The sequence below is a fragment of the Protopterus annectens genome, chromosome 2.part1 (genome assembly GCF_019279795.1).
Source record: "Protopterus annectens isolate FY-2018-M chromosome 2.part1, PAN1.0, whole genome shotgun sequence".
In the NCBI taxonomy this organism is placed as follows: domain Eukaryota; kingdom Metazoa; phylum Chordata; order Ceratodontiformes; family Protopteridae; genus Protopterus; species Protopterus annectens.
In genome coordinates, this window is record NC_056729.1 from 459,320,992 (window position 1) to 459,335,133 (window position 14,142).

The following is a 14,142-nucleotide window of genomic DNA, read 5'->3' on the forward strand; positions in this document are numbered from 1 at the left end:
TATGCAAGCAGGACAGTTTGAATGCCTTGGCTAAACACAGCGCTCTTTGCCCAAACATCACAGGATTCAAATTCACTGCACTGGAAAAAAATAACAGAGTTTGTAGGGGACATGAACACATTCCTGCAAGTCTGGGAATTAAAATGGCAGATGGAAATGAGAGCTGATGTTGATCCAGGTCTCAACAAAAGCCTGAATATTAAATGTGCACTTAAATGGTATAGAGATTGAAATGTGATAGGGGTTGAAAGTTTGACAATTGTGCAAGTGGACCTAATGTGTTTCCTCTCTCCTTTACTCAGTGTAAGCCTGTACATCAAATGTGCGCTTAGAAGGTATAGAGATTGAAATGTGATAAGGTTGGAACAATTGTTCAAGGGGATTGAATGTGTTTTTGGATTTACAACAGTGCAAGTGAATATAATGTGTTTCCTCTCCCTCTGACGTTTGTCCCCCCTACACACACGCTCCCAGTCACCAGACTAGCCCCCGCCAACCCCCTCACCCCTTGGTCTCACTTCTCACTCAGCCATTCAAGGGGTGGTACCATCCAAACCAGCCTACAGGTTGTACCATCCGCACTGACCCAGTCTTCTGGGACTCTCTATTATACATATTCTCCTACCCATCAAACCTGGCTCCACACTCCATGTCCTGGGTGGCCCCAAACATCCCCTCCTCAAGTCCACACCCCATTCCTCCCACTCCCCCATCCGATGGCATAACCACACATTTCTCTCCATGCACACACTGATACCCAAGCATAATAGGACTCTCCACCTGACTCCTCCACCTTCGTCCGTGCCCTTCTTTGCTTACCTTTGGAGGCACGGACTAATAAGTTATGCAAAGAAACTATACCTAATTTCCGGGTTGTCCCATTGGGGATGAACAAATCTGGGGGTTAAGATTAGAATTATCACAGCATGACTCTCATCCCCCCCCCACTTTTTATTTTGCACATGGCACCATTTGCACACAGCACCACATGGCTATTACTGTCTGACCAATTTACCTTATGTAACTGCGATTGTTATGTTAATGAAAATGCACACAGCACCTTGCCTGTTCACACTTTACTATTGGAAATGAACTGTTGTTAATTTAAATGGACTGCTAGAACTAATATATTTAAACAAAGTGAAAAAAGTTACTCACAGTTATGAAACATGTCTTTCTGAAGAAGTCTTGATAATAAATAAGACGAAAGCGCTAAAGTACTATAAGAATTGTTGGTGTGATTTACTATTCTTTGAATGCTGTTATTGTCGCAAAGTTCATTTCTAAATTAAATTTTCTTCTCTTCATTCGTTTTTAATCGATTAATTTTATATAGATATATAATATATATATTTATTTATAGATAGCTTAGATATAGATATATAGATATATACATATATATGTATGTGTGTATATACACACACACATATATATATATATATATATATATATATATATATACATACACACACACACACACACACACACACACACACACACACACACACACACACACATATATATATATATATATATATATATATATATGTGTGTGTGTGTGTATACATACACACATATATACATACACACACACACACACACACACACACACACACACATATATATATATATATATATATATATATATATATATATATCGAGAGAGAGAGATACATTTGCACAGCTGCACCTGCATGGCATGTTAGTTGCTATAGGTCAGCAACTATTTCAGTCAGTGGGCTGTATTTTGGTACCATCGTCTTTCCTGCATGTTCAGTGACATATGGCTTGGCCTCCTGCATTTTATCACATCTTTGATATACTCCTTATGCTTCATATACTTTCCCTATGACCTGCTAGCATTCATTCATTCATTGACGTGGGCAGCCCATTATCAATATATGTGCTTTATAGCACAAAAACTGAAATGGTAAGGTTAGTCAATTGTAGTTTTGTTTACTTAGGTAAGATGCTATGTTTGAAATTTCACATTTCAGAATATAAAGTTAAAATAATTATAAGCAAGCACATTTAAACTTGTACAGATATTTATATACTTTGAAAAAGTTATAGAAAAGAATATAGATAGCACTTAATATCCACTCATAAAACTTTATAAGTCACGTATGAATATATAAGATGTTCAGCCTCCTCCTTACATGTCAGTCACTTCCAGGATGCTTGTTGTCAGTGAACCTACATTTAGCATAGTTCATGTTTAGCAGGTTGATTGGCTTTGCATCCAGTTTTCACTCAGCAGAGCTGTCTCATGTAACCAAAGCTGGGTAACTGGACACAGGCTGGCCAGTAGCTTAATAACTCAGGTCTGCTAGGCTTTATGCCAGGAAGACATTGGCCAGTAGGAGCATATACACCCACCCCACCATTAGCATGAGTCCCAAGTATAGATTGGAGTAGTCCAGTTCCTCAACTCACTTATTACTGGCAAATACCATGCCCATTTGGTGATACTAGTCGACATGGCTGAATCACCTAGAGACATATTTGTCACCATCGAGTGGCTAGGACTGCCACAGTGCACAGTTCGTAATATGTGTGTTCCTATCATGAAGATACTGTGCACTGAAGTATATGCCAAAAGTGGTTGGTTTATACAATTCTTTGCCCTATAAAGCACAATGTAGAGTCTGTGTTGCAGTCCACAGCTCCATTGTTTGGTGAGTTTGTGATGGAAACACTCAGAATGTTTTTTTCAAAGGTGGGAGCAACCTCACAGAGATACAGGGACAACATGCAAGCTCCAAACAGTCATTGGCCAGAGGTCAGGAAAGAAGTTTGTACCTTGTGTACGACAGGCAAAGACCCTAACCATTATGCCAACTAGGGAGTGAAACAGCAAGTGTGAAAATGTTGCTATTGTTTATGGGTATTGGTGCACAGAGAAAGACAGAGAGAGAACACTGAACCAAATGGTTTGGAGGGTGGCCTAATGGTTAAGGTATTTGACTTACAAACACAAGTTACAGGGTTTGAGTCTTACAAGGGATAATTGGCTAGGCTTAAAATGGCTTACAAGGATAGTTAGCCTAGTACTAATCTATGAACCTATGAGTAAGCTGGATTTTTATGAGCTGGGCACCTCTGCTCCTTAATAGAATAATAGGGCTAATAAGAAGGATATATGAAGATGGTCAGAGGCAACAGCTAAGTTGCAAGGGTTGCTTTCCAATAGGCTGTGTCTGAACAGAGGAAACAGAGAGGATGTCCTCTTTCTGTTTTGCTATTTGCTTTAAATTTATAGAAATTAGTAAATAAAATAAGGAAATCTCAAATTTAAGCATATAAGTAGAGAAGGTGGTGTTATTTGCAATGAACTTTGCACCCACACATGACTAGGTTTGGCAATACCCATATTTATGGGACATGAAAAGATAAAGTATTTAGGTGTATGCTTTAAAAAGGATGCTGTTGTAGCTGATAAGGATTTGTGGGAAGAGATTAAACAAAAGATAATACAAAAACTGATAAACTGGAAATTCTTCTTTATGGATATGGATAGTAAAATACAAGCACTGAAAATATTTTTTAGTCTTTCAGTTCTATATACAGGTTAAACATATTTTTATTAACCAGAGGAGAAGTTGTGGATAATTATTAAAGGGTTGAATTCACGTGGGAAGGGGAAAAGGCCAAGAGTTAAGTGGGATAAGCTGATTCTCAGCATAGAACAAGGTAGTTTATGATTACCTGATTTGAAGGGATACTTTAGAGCAGCACAGTTAAGGCTGATATGCATAACTCAAGCAAGGGGTTATAAACCAAAGTGGAAAGGGTTGAAGATGAAACATGAGTGAGTTCTTAAGGAGAATGACCACAATCATATGCAATATTTTCATAAAGTAGCAGAATGTATTCTAAGAACTAAATCAGCATGGGGATGGAGAAAGGAAATTTTACCAGTAGTGATGTGTGCATGTAGAGGTAAAAAAAATAGGCAAGGAAATGATGGAATTAACTGAAGGGAATTAACAACGCAACCATGGTATTTGGAGCAAATAACTAGGGAGGCAAATGTAATAAAGAGGGTGATCCCAAGCAGAAGACTGGACTGCAGCCTCCAGGTGCTCTGCCTATCAAAGACTGATAGAGTATAGGCAACAAGAAAGGCACAGGGTAGTGCTGTAGTAATGAAGACCCCTTTGGGGAGGGATTATAGTTGAGTCTAGAATATAAGATGCTGTTAAAACAGGGTAAATTTGTGGGGCAAATACACCATTCCTTGATAATTACAAGAATTGATCAGTGGTTATGAGAAGTCATCTGTATGGCACCCAGCTATGCAAAAAACTACAAAGAGTTTAGAATTTTTGTATGAAAGTGTTGCATAGGTATTTTAGATCTCAAGCAGACTTTAAAAGATATTTCCTCAGGTACATACCAAATGGTGGAGGTGTGATGGGAAAGTGAGAGGTAATTGGGAGTGTAAGGATGTGACAGAATGTAAACATTCCTGCCAGGGTAATTTGTCAGTAATGCTGGGAGAACAAATGGTTGTAACTAAGGAAATAATTCTGAGCTGGTATATAGGATATAAATTCTCTAGACACAGTTAGGTCTTTGTAAGTTTAATGCTATCAACTGCCAAAAAGATATTAATATACATTGGAAGTCAAAATTTAAACCAATAGCAATGTAAGTATTAACTAATGTACATGAGATAAAGGAACTGGAGGCAGGATCTTGAAAAAGAGAAAGAGCAAATTATATAAAAATGAATTAATTTGTGTGGATAATTCATGAAGTATAACACTAAAGAAGAGGGGTAAGGTTGAAAGACTATAGCAATTTATTTTATTGGAGTGAATGAAATATTACACTATAATATAATATGCAACTCTGGTTTGTTTTCTTTTCTGTTAATGAATATATTCCTATGTCACGGAGTACAATGTGATGATTTGATAAAGATAAAAAAAAACCTCTGTATGCCAAACAAATCGCTGTATGTAATAAAGAAAAGGCAATTAGGAGCAGAAAACATGTATTGTGTGCCATTAAATAGCATGTAGTACCGTTACATTTATGTAGCCATTTGAAAAAGTTATATTTCCTGAAAGAATAGGTATGAAATCCTTGTTTCTGACCTGAACTCATTTTATCGTTGGAAGAGATTATAATACTTAGTGCTTGGATTTGACTCACTTAAAAAAAATAACTGAACCAGATTCCAGATACACCCTGTTTTACATCAGCCAGTAACATGGAGAAACATTTTGCTCTTTGTTGACTGACAAAATGACTAAATAGTGATTTCAGTGTAATTTTCATGAAATAATTATTTAACACTTGGTTAAACAGGGAGTAATGCCTTTGAATGAAGATTGTATTCCCCCTTGGGAATTTATTACTACTAAATCCTGTACAGTTACAGAACATTGAGGGTCAAGTCAGCCAAGCCCTCTTTATCTAATATGGATTTGCCAGACTGTGCTAGAAGCAAAATGATTTAATTGGCAAATCATAATCTCCCCTCTGGTCATATAAATTCCGAAAAAAATGTCTAGTTAGGGGATATAGATCCTAAAACAAAGGAGGTCTCAGTTAAGGGAGTTTCTGTGAATAAAACAGTACATCCATCTCTATTGTGAATTATGTGTACACACCCCATCAGACTGATACATTGCCATCAGAAAAATATCATATTTAATGTAATTATCTTCATCTGGTTGTAATTCCTTTTCCGTGTTTGCTGAACATCTTTCAGCTAAATCACAATACATTTGGGATTGCAGACTCAGAGACACCCCCTTTGCTCTAGACTGAGCAGGTCTGCATAGTAACAAAACAAAAGTTGCATAAAATAATTATTTTTGATCAAAACCAATCTCATGAGACAAAAAGCTAGATGAAAATCAAATGTGTTGACAAAATGTTTTTGGACTACAAAGTTAAAAACAAGAAAAAAATTTAAAAATGCACTGACCTGCTGCACTGGTAGTAGTCACAGAAGTCGTTATGAGAGGTATTTCATTTTCTGCTGTAAATAATAGCATAACAGTATAAACCATCAATGGATCAACACCTGAGCAATATTTGTATTAAACAGAGCATTTAGAAATAAGGTGCTTCCAATTCAAATTCTAGATTCAAATGATTGTAATGCATATGTTAACATCACCACTACATGATATAACCAAAGTGGTTACCTGACTCTATTGTGCTTGAATGTCACAATTTAAAAAAAAAAAGAAACAAGGAACTCAAGTCATCAGGTGAACAAATCGGCTTTATTAAAATAATTAAGCCTTTCATCTCAATATATAAAGCATTTCATCAGAATAGCAACTAACAATCAATAAAACACAACACATATATATTTCATCAGAGACATCACCTATTAAATTGATCAAGCCAATTGTAGAAACCAATAAATCTGAAAAAAAAAGAATAAAAATGTTTTTGTTTATGATTTAGAGGACTTCTCAGGATGATATTGTCAAAGAGACCTGGATGTTGTCCAGCATTTAATTTTAGTTGCCATTACAATTGTTTAGCAATGGCATGGACCTGGGTGATTATTTAAATTAAAGGAAGTTTGCTGTGTTTGTTCACGTGAAGTCTAAGACTCCATTTTACTTTAGTGTTCATACTCTGGAACGTTTATTGCTAGGTGTTCCTAGTTTCTGAATAATTTTAAAACGCACAACTTCAAATTCAAATGGTGGAAGATTCAGCAGTCAGACAAGTGTAACTTTAAAATACACATTGTACATTTTTGAAAATGCAGAACAGTTACAAAATTCTACAGTGTCTCAGCCATAATATACACCCCTCATGCTCTATGCACAGATCACAAAAAAAAAAAAAAAAAAAAAAAACTTAACCCATACACCACACCCTAAACCTAACTTTAACCCTACACATAACACTGACAATATGTAAAATCCAAAGTCTCGGTGCTAGCAGCTATCAAGACTGCAACACTAACCTAAAGCAAATAACTCTTGTAAGAATAATAGTTTACTTTAAACTTAGTATAGCACTGATAATTAACTACACGGTATTTTACAAAATATGACAGTCATAAAAATCAGCAAAAATAACAAAAAACTGAAATGACAAAAGTGTAGAATATGAAAAGTAATTAACAAAAACTGCACAGAATGAGAGGCAGAGTACTACAAAAGGCATTTTAGTCACAAAATATGTTATCACTTTCATGCTACAAAATAAAGAACTTATTCAAACATCACAAACTAATTCTAAGGTACTTATATAACATCAGCTACCCCCAAGTGAAAATCATTGGCCAGTACTTAATTACTTAAAAATGTTACTTTTCTTCTATGTTGTTAAATGTACATAAAAAGATACCATGTCTGAAACCACTGCAATAGCATATATTAAACTGAATCTGTTTTTGTGTCAATAATTTCACTAAAGTTCATTTATAAAGAACATGCACCATTCACCCATAAAGTGCCTTATAGTATAATTTTACTTGACTCAGATAGCTTCTTAAAGGCATCAAGACATTGTTTCGAACTGCTTTCCTTAATTAAATTACTTAACAATTAATAATATGAAACATCTGGAAGAATAAATTGTGCAACCAAATTACACTAAGATTATCTGCTGTGCATTGCAGTGGAGACCTTAAGCATTATGTTTCATTTATTATAAATGTTTTCATTTTTGCATTAATATTTTTGCAACTCTGTCAACTACATGCTTTTGAGGGATATGGGATTCAGTAAGGTCCCCGCTGTGGGCTCTAAATGTAATGGCCACTGTGGGGTCTGTTTTCAAAATCCCAGAAAATGAGAATATGAGACACTGATAATGAATGATGATGATGATGATGATGATGATGATGATGATGAAAGACGTCATTGTCATGGAATGTGCATATCTCTGAATCCGGGGTGTTACCACTAGTGGCAATCAACACTTTGCTGTCGAAATCATCATGGCTGTCCATGCATCACATTGGCACAGCCACCCTTATCATTTGTTCTCCCACACACATGTACATATTCAAACAGAAACATTTACAGAATATCCATGATGTTGCCTTTTATTTCTGCCCAGTCTTCCATAAAACATGGAGAGTTACTGTCAGTCAGTAATGCCAGACATTGGAGTATCACTCTTCAGAAAATGTTTTGTGATATAACACCTGCTGCTCTATTAACTTTTTCAGTGTGTTAAAGCAACATTTAGAAATTCTCAGTAGTGTTGGAAGTCTTGAGCCTGGCCCTTGTAAGTCATGGAGCATTAGTATCACTAAGCAATGCCAGAAATTAGAGTTTCATGTTTCTTATTTCATATCCTATGATTCATGCCGCAAACTTATATTCTATTAACTTTGTAAGTGACTTAATGCAATATTAAATAATATCCCTGATGTCTAGAGTTCCCCTATACATGTTTTGTGCTGCAAAATCTTGCTCTATTTACTTTCGAAGTCACTAAAAGTTATATCTAAAATTCCCTAGTGTCTAATGCCCCATATCTAAAATCTTCTAGTGTCTAATATCCACATATCTAACATTCCTAGTGTCTAATGCCCCATAGCTAAAATTCCCTAGTGTCTAATGCCCCATATCTAAAATTCCCTAGTCTCTAATGCCCCGTATCTAAACTCCACTAGTGTCTAATGCCCCATACATGTTTTATGCTGCTATACCTCCTTCTGTTAACTTTTCAAATGACGTAGGATAATATTTAACATTCCCTGATGTCTAGTGTTTCCCCAGTACTGCAAGATTTGCTCATTAGTCTGGGGGAGTTTAGAGGGATTGCAGTCACCCCTACAACTCACACAAAAGCAATTATACATTCAAGCACACACACACAAAAACACAGACACACAAGCAAGCACACAAAAACATAGCTATTATACTGATTTCTTAACTTCCCTACTGTGACTGCCCAGGTAGACTCACATACACATACATACATAAATACACACCCCACACACACACACACGTCCGCACGCAAACAAACACACACACACACACACACACACACACACACACACACACACACACACACACACACACACACACACACACACACACACACTCATATCCACACTGTTACCCTCACTCTAAATCTCTCATACCACTGCAGACATACACACACACTCTGCCACTCGGACACTGACAAACGTCCCACCTGTAGTTCACTGCAGACACTTACCTGATATTACCTTTTATGCAGTCTATATTACCTTCTGTGCAGTATCCCCCATTGACTACAATGGGGAACTGCAGCTTTTCTGTGTTCATTAACATAGTAATCTGTGTTACTTTAAGCGGCCAAGCAATTCTGTGAATTACTTGGCTATGTAAATAGCTAACTACAGGCATTTCTGGCAGGGAGCACATCGCTAATTAATATAAGCTGCTTCTAGAGAATGCCTCATTAGCACATAACTTAGCCATGGAGACAGCCCGCCTTAGTAATCTTACAGACCATATAGGATAACTGTGGGGGGGGGGGTCTGTCTTTGAATCAGAAAGGTGGTGGCCTTTTCTGAATCCCAGCCATAGTATGGTAGATCATGTTGGGAGACAATAGAATACAGTCACCGACAATCTATAATGCACCACACTTCATATATACTGCTGGTTGTTTGTTCAGCATTGTGACATATGCAGTATTTACATATATTCATTAATATTGTCAAAACCAAATGACTCACAACCCATTGCATGGCTGTTGTTGTGACTTTCGGCTTTTCCTGGTTAGTGGTCGCCACAGCAGAACTCCGGTCTGCTAATGATTGGCAGTAGATTTTTACATGCCGAGTTGCCAGCCCTGACACACAACCTGTATCAGATGAAAACCTTAGATGATGCTGAAGAAGCCATTACTTACACTTGCAGTATGAGTTGTGAGTTGTACAGCCTGGGAGATAGTGAGTGTTGCTAACAATGTTAATTCTAGATATAACCATCATACTTCATATTTTTGTAAGTGTCTCAGAAAACAAGCACCAAAAAACAAATTTCTTACCATCATGTGAAAGCATATCCTGGCTAAATAAAGCAGTTATTTGTGAAATGTTACAGAAGAATATGCTTGATTTTTATGCATGATATGCTGCTGAATGATGTAATTAATGTGCCTTGAATTGTATCATTGTTGTAAAGATCAGTTATTGCTGAACACATCGGTGTTTGCAATTTTAAAAGAGCATTTGCTGTTCATAAGATATTTGTTTAGGTTTTGTTTTTACATTTGATTTAAAATACTGAGGAATGTAAGAATGTAAATGGACTTCTTGATGCTGGCATTCCTCTGATGGGAAGCGGGAGTGAGTCAATAAGCCACAGTCTGCATCTCTGTCCAGCAGCAGAACTATTAATCACAAATAGATCTTTATTTTAACAAACACCTTACACTGATGTTTTAATTTGAACATGGATATTCAGTGGCATTAAAAATAATTTGTCAACATAATCCATGCTTCTCAGGGAAAGGCTCCCTATTTCATCTCCTTACATATCTTCCATGTTTCATAAAACAAGAAAAAAGAATGTCATGAATTTCTGGCACATACATTTATGACAATAATGTGCATTTTTCTTACATTTGTAGTATGATACACACACACATACACACACACACACACACACACACACACACACACACACACACACACACACACACACACACACACACACACACTGTTTGAAAGAAATCTACAGGCTTAAAAAAACATATACAAAGATCCCCTTAACTTTTCTTGTGCAGGTCTTATTTACTACATTTTCTGTACTTTCTCCTATAGACTTTTAAAATTGTATCATCTGTTATAAGAAAATGTTGTCTTTGATCTACTGTCTTTGAGAGTTTCATTACTAAAAATCATATTCAAAGTCTTCTGTATTATATATTTAATATTTTTTCTCATCTCTTCTTGGCATACACTTGTCCTATCTAAATAGATTCTGTGTGTTGTTAACATGGATATTTGTGCATTTTGTATCACTACTACTATAGAACAAGAAGTAGAAATGGTGAGACAGTAATTGGCCAAGGTGGTCATTCATAATACTGATATTCAGTTATGCCCTTTGTTAGAAGGAGTGTTTAACAGCATTTTTCCTTTGTCTGTGATGTGTACAGACAGCCGTCAAGAGTGGCCATTCAGTCATTATGGCTCCTACCCTTGTCTAACCTCGTGACAGCAGTGTGAGAAGAAGAGCTCCTGTATAAGCACGTTTCAGTCATGCATTGTCTGCAGTTATACTGTACAGCATCCCAATTAATTTCCCACACATATAAATGTGACTATGAAGTTTTGAAATTCTATTACAAATTAGATAATAATTGGATAAATAAAAAACAGATATTACAGCATTAAATAGTGTAGAGAAAATGTTCCTGCAAACACAGGCCTACTGAGGAGGGGTGACAGCTAAATGTATTTGAATTTGTGAAGCATGTACCTTAACCACATACATATAACACTGCTAAGGAGTAAAAATTAACATAGTCAAGTCTCTCTTTTGATGATGGAAGTTTCCAGATTAAATTTAAGGAATTAGTTCAGTTCAGCATAGAAATTGATTACCCATGAAATTAGTAAAGAATCAATGACAGAAAGGCCTGAGAAATGCACTTAACATTTCAACAAATACTTCATATTAATGCATTCATTCAAGCCTGGGCTTCTGCAGCATTGTAGGTGGCACAGTGGTGCAGCGGATTGTGTTGTCACCTTACAGCAAGAGGTTCTTGGATTCAATTCTTGGCTGGAGTGCCTTCTGTGCATGTCCTCCCTGCATTCATGTGAGTTTCCTCCAGGTGCTCTGGTTTTCTCCCACATTATAAAAACATGTGTCTGGAGCATTTCTCCACAGGCCTCCACTGAAAATTGACTCATTCCAAGTTGGACTTTCCCGGTAAACAATGTTAAAAAAATAATAAATTAAAGATAATTTGCTGATATAATTCATGGTAGAATATATCTGTGTGAATGAGAGGGAGGATAGAGGAATGGTGAGGATGCAAGGAGTAGAGGTGGCGAAGGTGGATGAGTTTAAATACTTGGGATCAATAGTTCAGAGTAATGGTGAGTGTGGAAGAGAGGTGAAGAAGAAAGTACAGGCAGGATGGAGTAGGTGGAGAAGAGTGTCAGGAGTGATTTGTGATAGATGAGTACCAGTAAGAGTGAAAGGGAAGGACTACAAGAGGGTAGTGAAACCAGCTATGTTATATGGGTTGGAGACAGTGGCACTGACAAAAAGGCAGGAGTTTGAGCTGGATGTGGCAGAGTTAAAGATGTTAAGATTTGCACTGGGTGTGACGAGGGTGGACAGGATTAGAAATAAGTATAAAGGGTCAGCCCAGGTTGAAAGGTTTGGAGACAAAGCTAGAGAGGCAAGATTACATTGGTTTGGATATGTGCTGAGGAAGGATGCTGAGTATATTGGGAAAAAGATGCTAAGGATGAAGCTACCAGGTAACAGGAAAAGAGGAAGGCCTAAGATAAGGTTTATGGATGTGGTGAGAGAGGACATGCAGGTGGTTGGTGTGACAGAGCATGATGCAGAGGACAGGAAGAAATGGAAACAGATGGTCTGCTGTGGTGACCCCTAATGGGAACAGCCAAAAGAAGATGATGACGAATTCATGGCACTCAAAAAAAAATACTCAACATTGTCTCCCCTCTCATCACCTTTCAATATTTCTAAAGCAAACAAAAAGAACATTTTCTAAATTTCTAGCACACATGTATGACAACACATCACAGTAATGGTGGCTAGACAGGTAGCACACTTGCCTTTTGTGCGGGAAGTGAAGATTTTTGTGGGGGTGTGCTGCATTCTTGAATGAGCTGTTCATCAAATGAGATAGTAAAGTGAGATCCCTTCTGCCTGAGGTAGTGGTGATTGTGGTGTATTTAAAGATCCCACGCCAGATATTAAAATTAATATTCCTTCCTTCCTTCCTTCTCTCTCTCTCTCTCTCTCTTTCTTTCTCCCTATCAAGGTACATAGGAGTTACAGGGTTCACTGGAAACATCTGTTAAGCATATACACAGCAGGGTCATCCAAAAGGCAATCTGAGTCCACTCAAGCCACACCATTTTTTTCTTATTTTTTGGACAAACTTTGTACCACCACTGCCCTTGTGCTTTAAGTTAATTGGAAACATCCCCAAAGCATACACACAGCAGGCTCATCCAAAAGGCAGTTGGTGTCCACTCAATTCACCCACCATTTTTTGGACAAAGTTTGTATAACCTCTACCCTTGTGCTTTAAGTTCAAAGGAAATATCCATAAAGCATACACACAGCAGACTCATCCATAAGTCATTCTGAGTCCACTCTATCCACCCACCATTATTTTGGATAAACTTTGTACCCCCTCTGCCCTCCCTTGTGCTTGAAGTAAGTGTTAGGCAGGCAGTCTTTTCTGCATGTATTTTAGCCTGCACAGTGATTAGTCTGAAGTCAAGTGCTTCAGTGCCCTAGTTTGTAAGCAGTAGCCTGGCAGTCTGTACAGACATCCTGCTGGTCAGCTTTTTCTCTCTACTTCCTAACAGACACTGACATTTACTCTTAGTGGTCTTACTCAGACTGTTTCTTTCTCTTATATTGTCTTCATTTCTTTAGACTTGCCACTCCCATTATTTATATCCTCCTATCTTTCTTCAGTGGAACTGCATGCCTTCAAGGAAGTCAACCTTGGTTTCCTTTCCTTTCTTATTTCTCCTTGCCCAAGACAGTTTTTGAACCACATTCAGCTCTGAGCCAGTATGTGTGCACAGGCACCACTGATTCAGTGCACTCAACTGCCTCTTATAGCTAGAAAAGTGTCCCTGCAAGCAAACAGATATGTATGTAACAGTGAAATCTGCAGTTTGAACACCAGTCTGTGGGCTATATTTTTATATAAATTATAAATATTTTGACAGCCTAAAACAACGAACTTTGCCCACTATAATAGCACCATTTTCTTAGAGTACAACAGTCCCATTGCTACTTTTTCCCTTCAACTGTCTTCCATTGAGTGTTTTAACAGTCCACTGCCTCCCTTCCTTAAGTTTATTTCTCATTTGGCTTAAATACTTATGTAACTACTTTCAGTTCTGAGACAATATTTTTCTAGAGATGCAGTCCTGCATTTTGGCTTATTTTTTTCTCATTATTTTGTTTATCT

At 37.2% G+C, this 14,142-nt stretch overlaps 1 protein-coding gene across 1 annotated transcript in view; it reads right to left on the reverse strand.

Annotated features, from left to right (window-relative positions):
- Positions 1-14,142, reverse strand: part of LOC122794104 — a 1,019,538-nt gene that overhangs the window by 750,536 nt on the left and 254,860 nt on the right. The window contains exon 4 of the mRNA XM_044062251.1: positions 5,945-5,998. Within this exon, the coding sequence (XP_043918186.1) occupies positions 5,945-5,998 (54 nt within the window). The remainder of the gene's footprint in view (positions 1-5,944; positions 5,999-14,142) is intronic.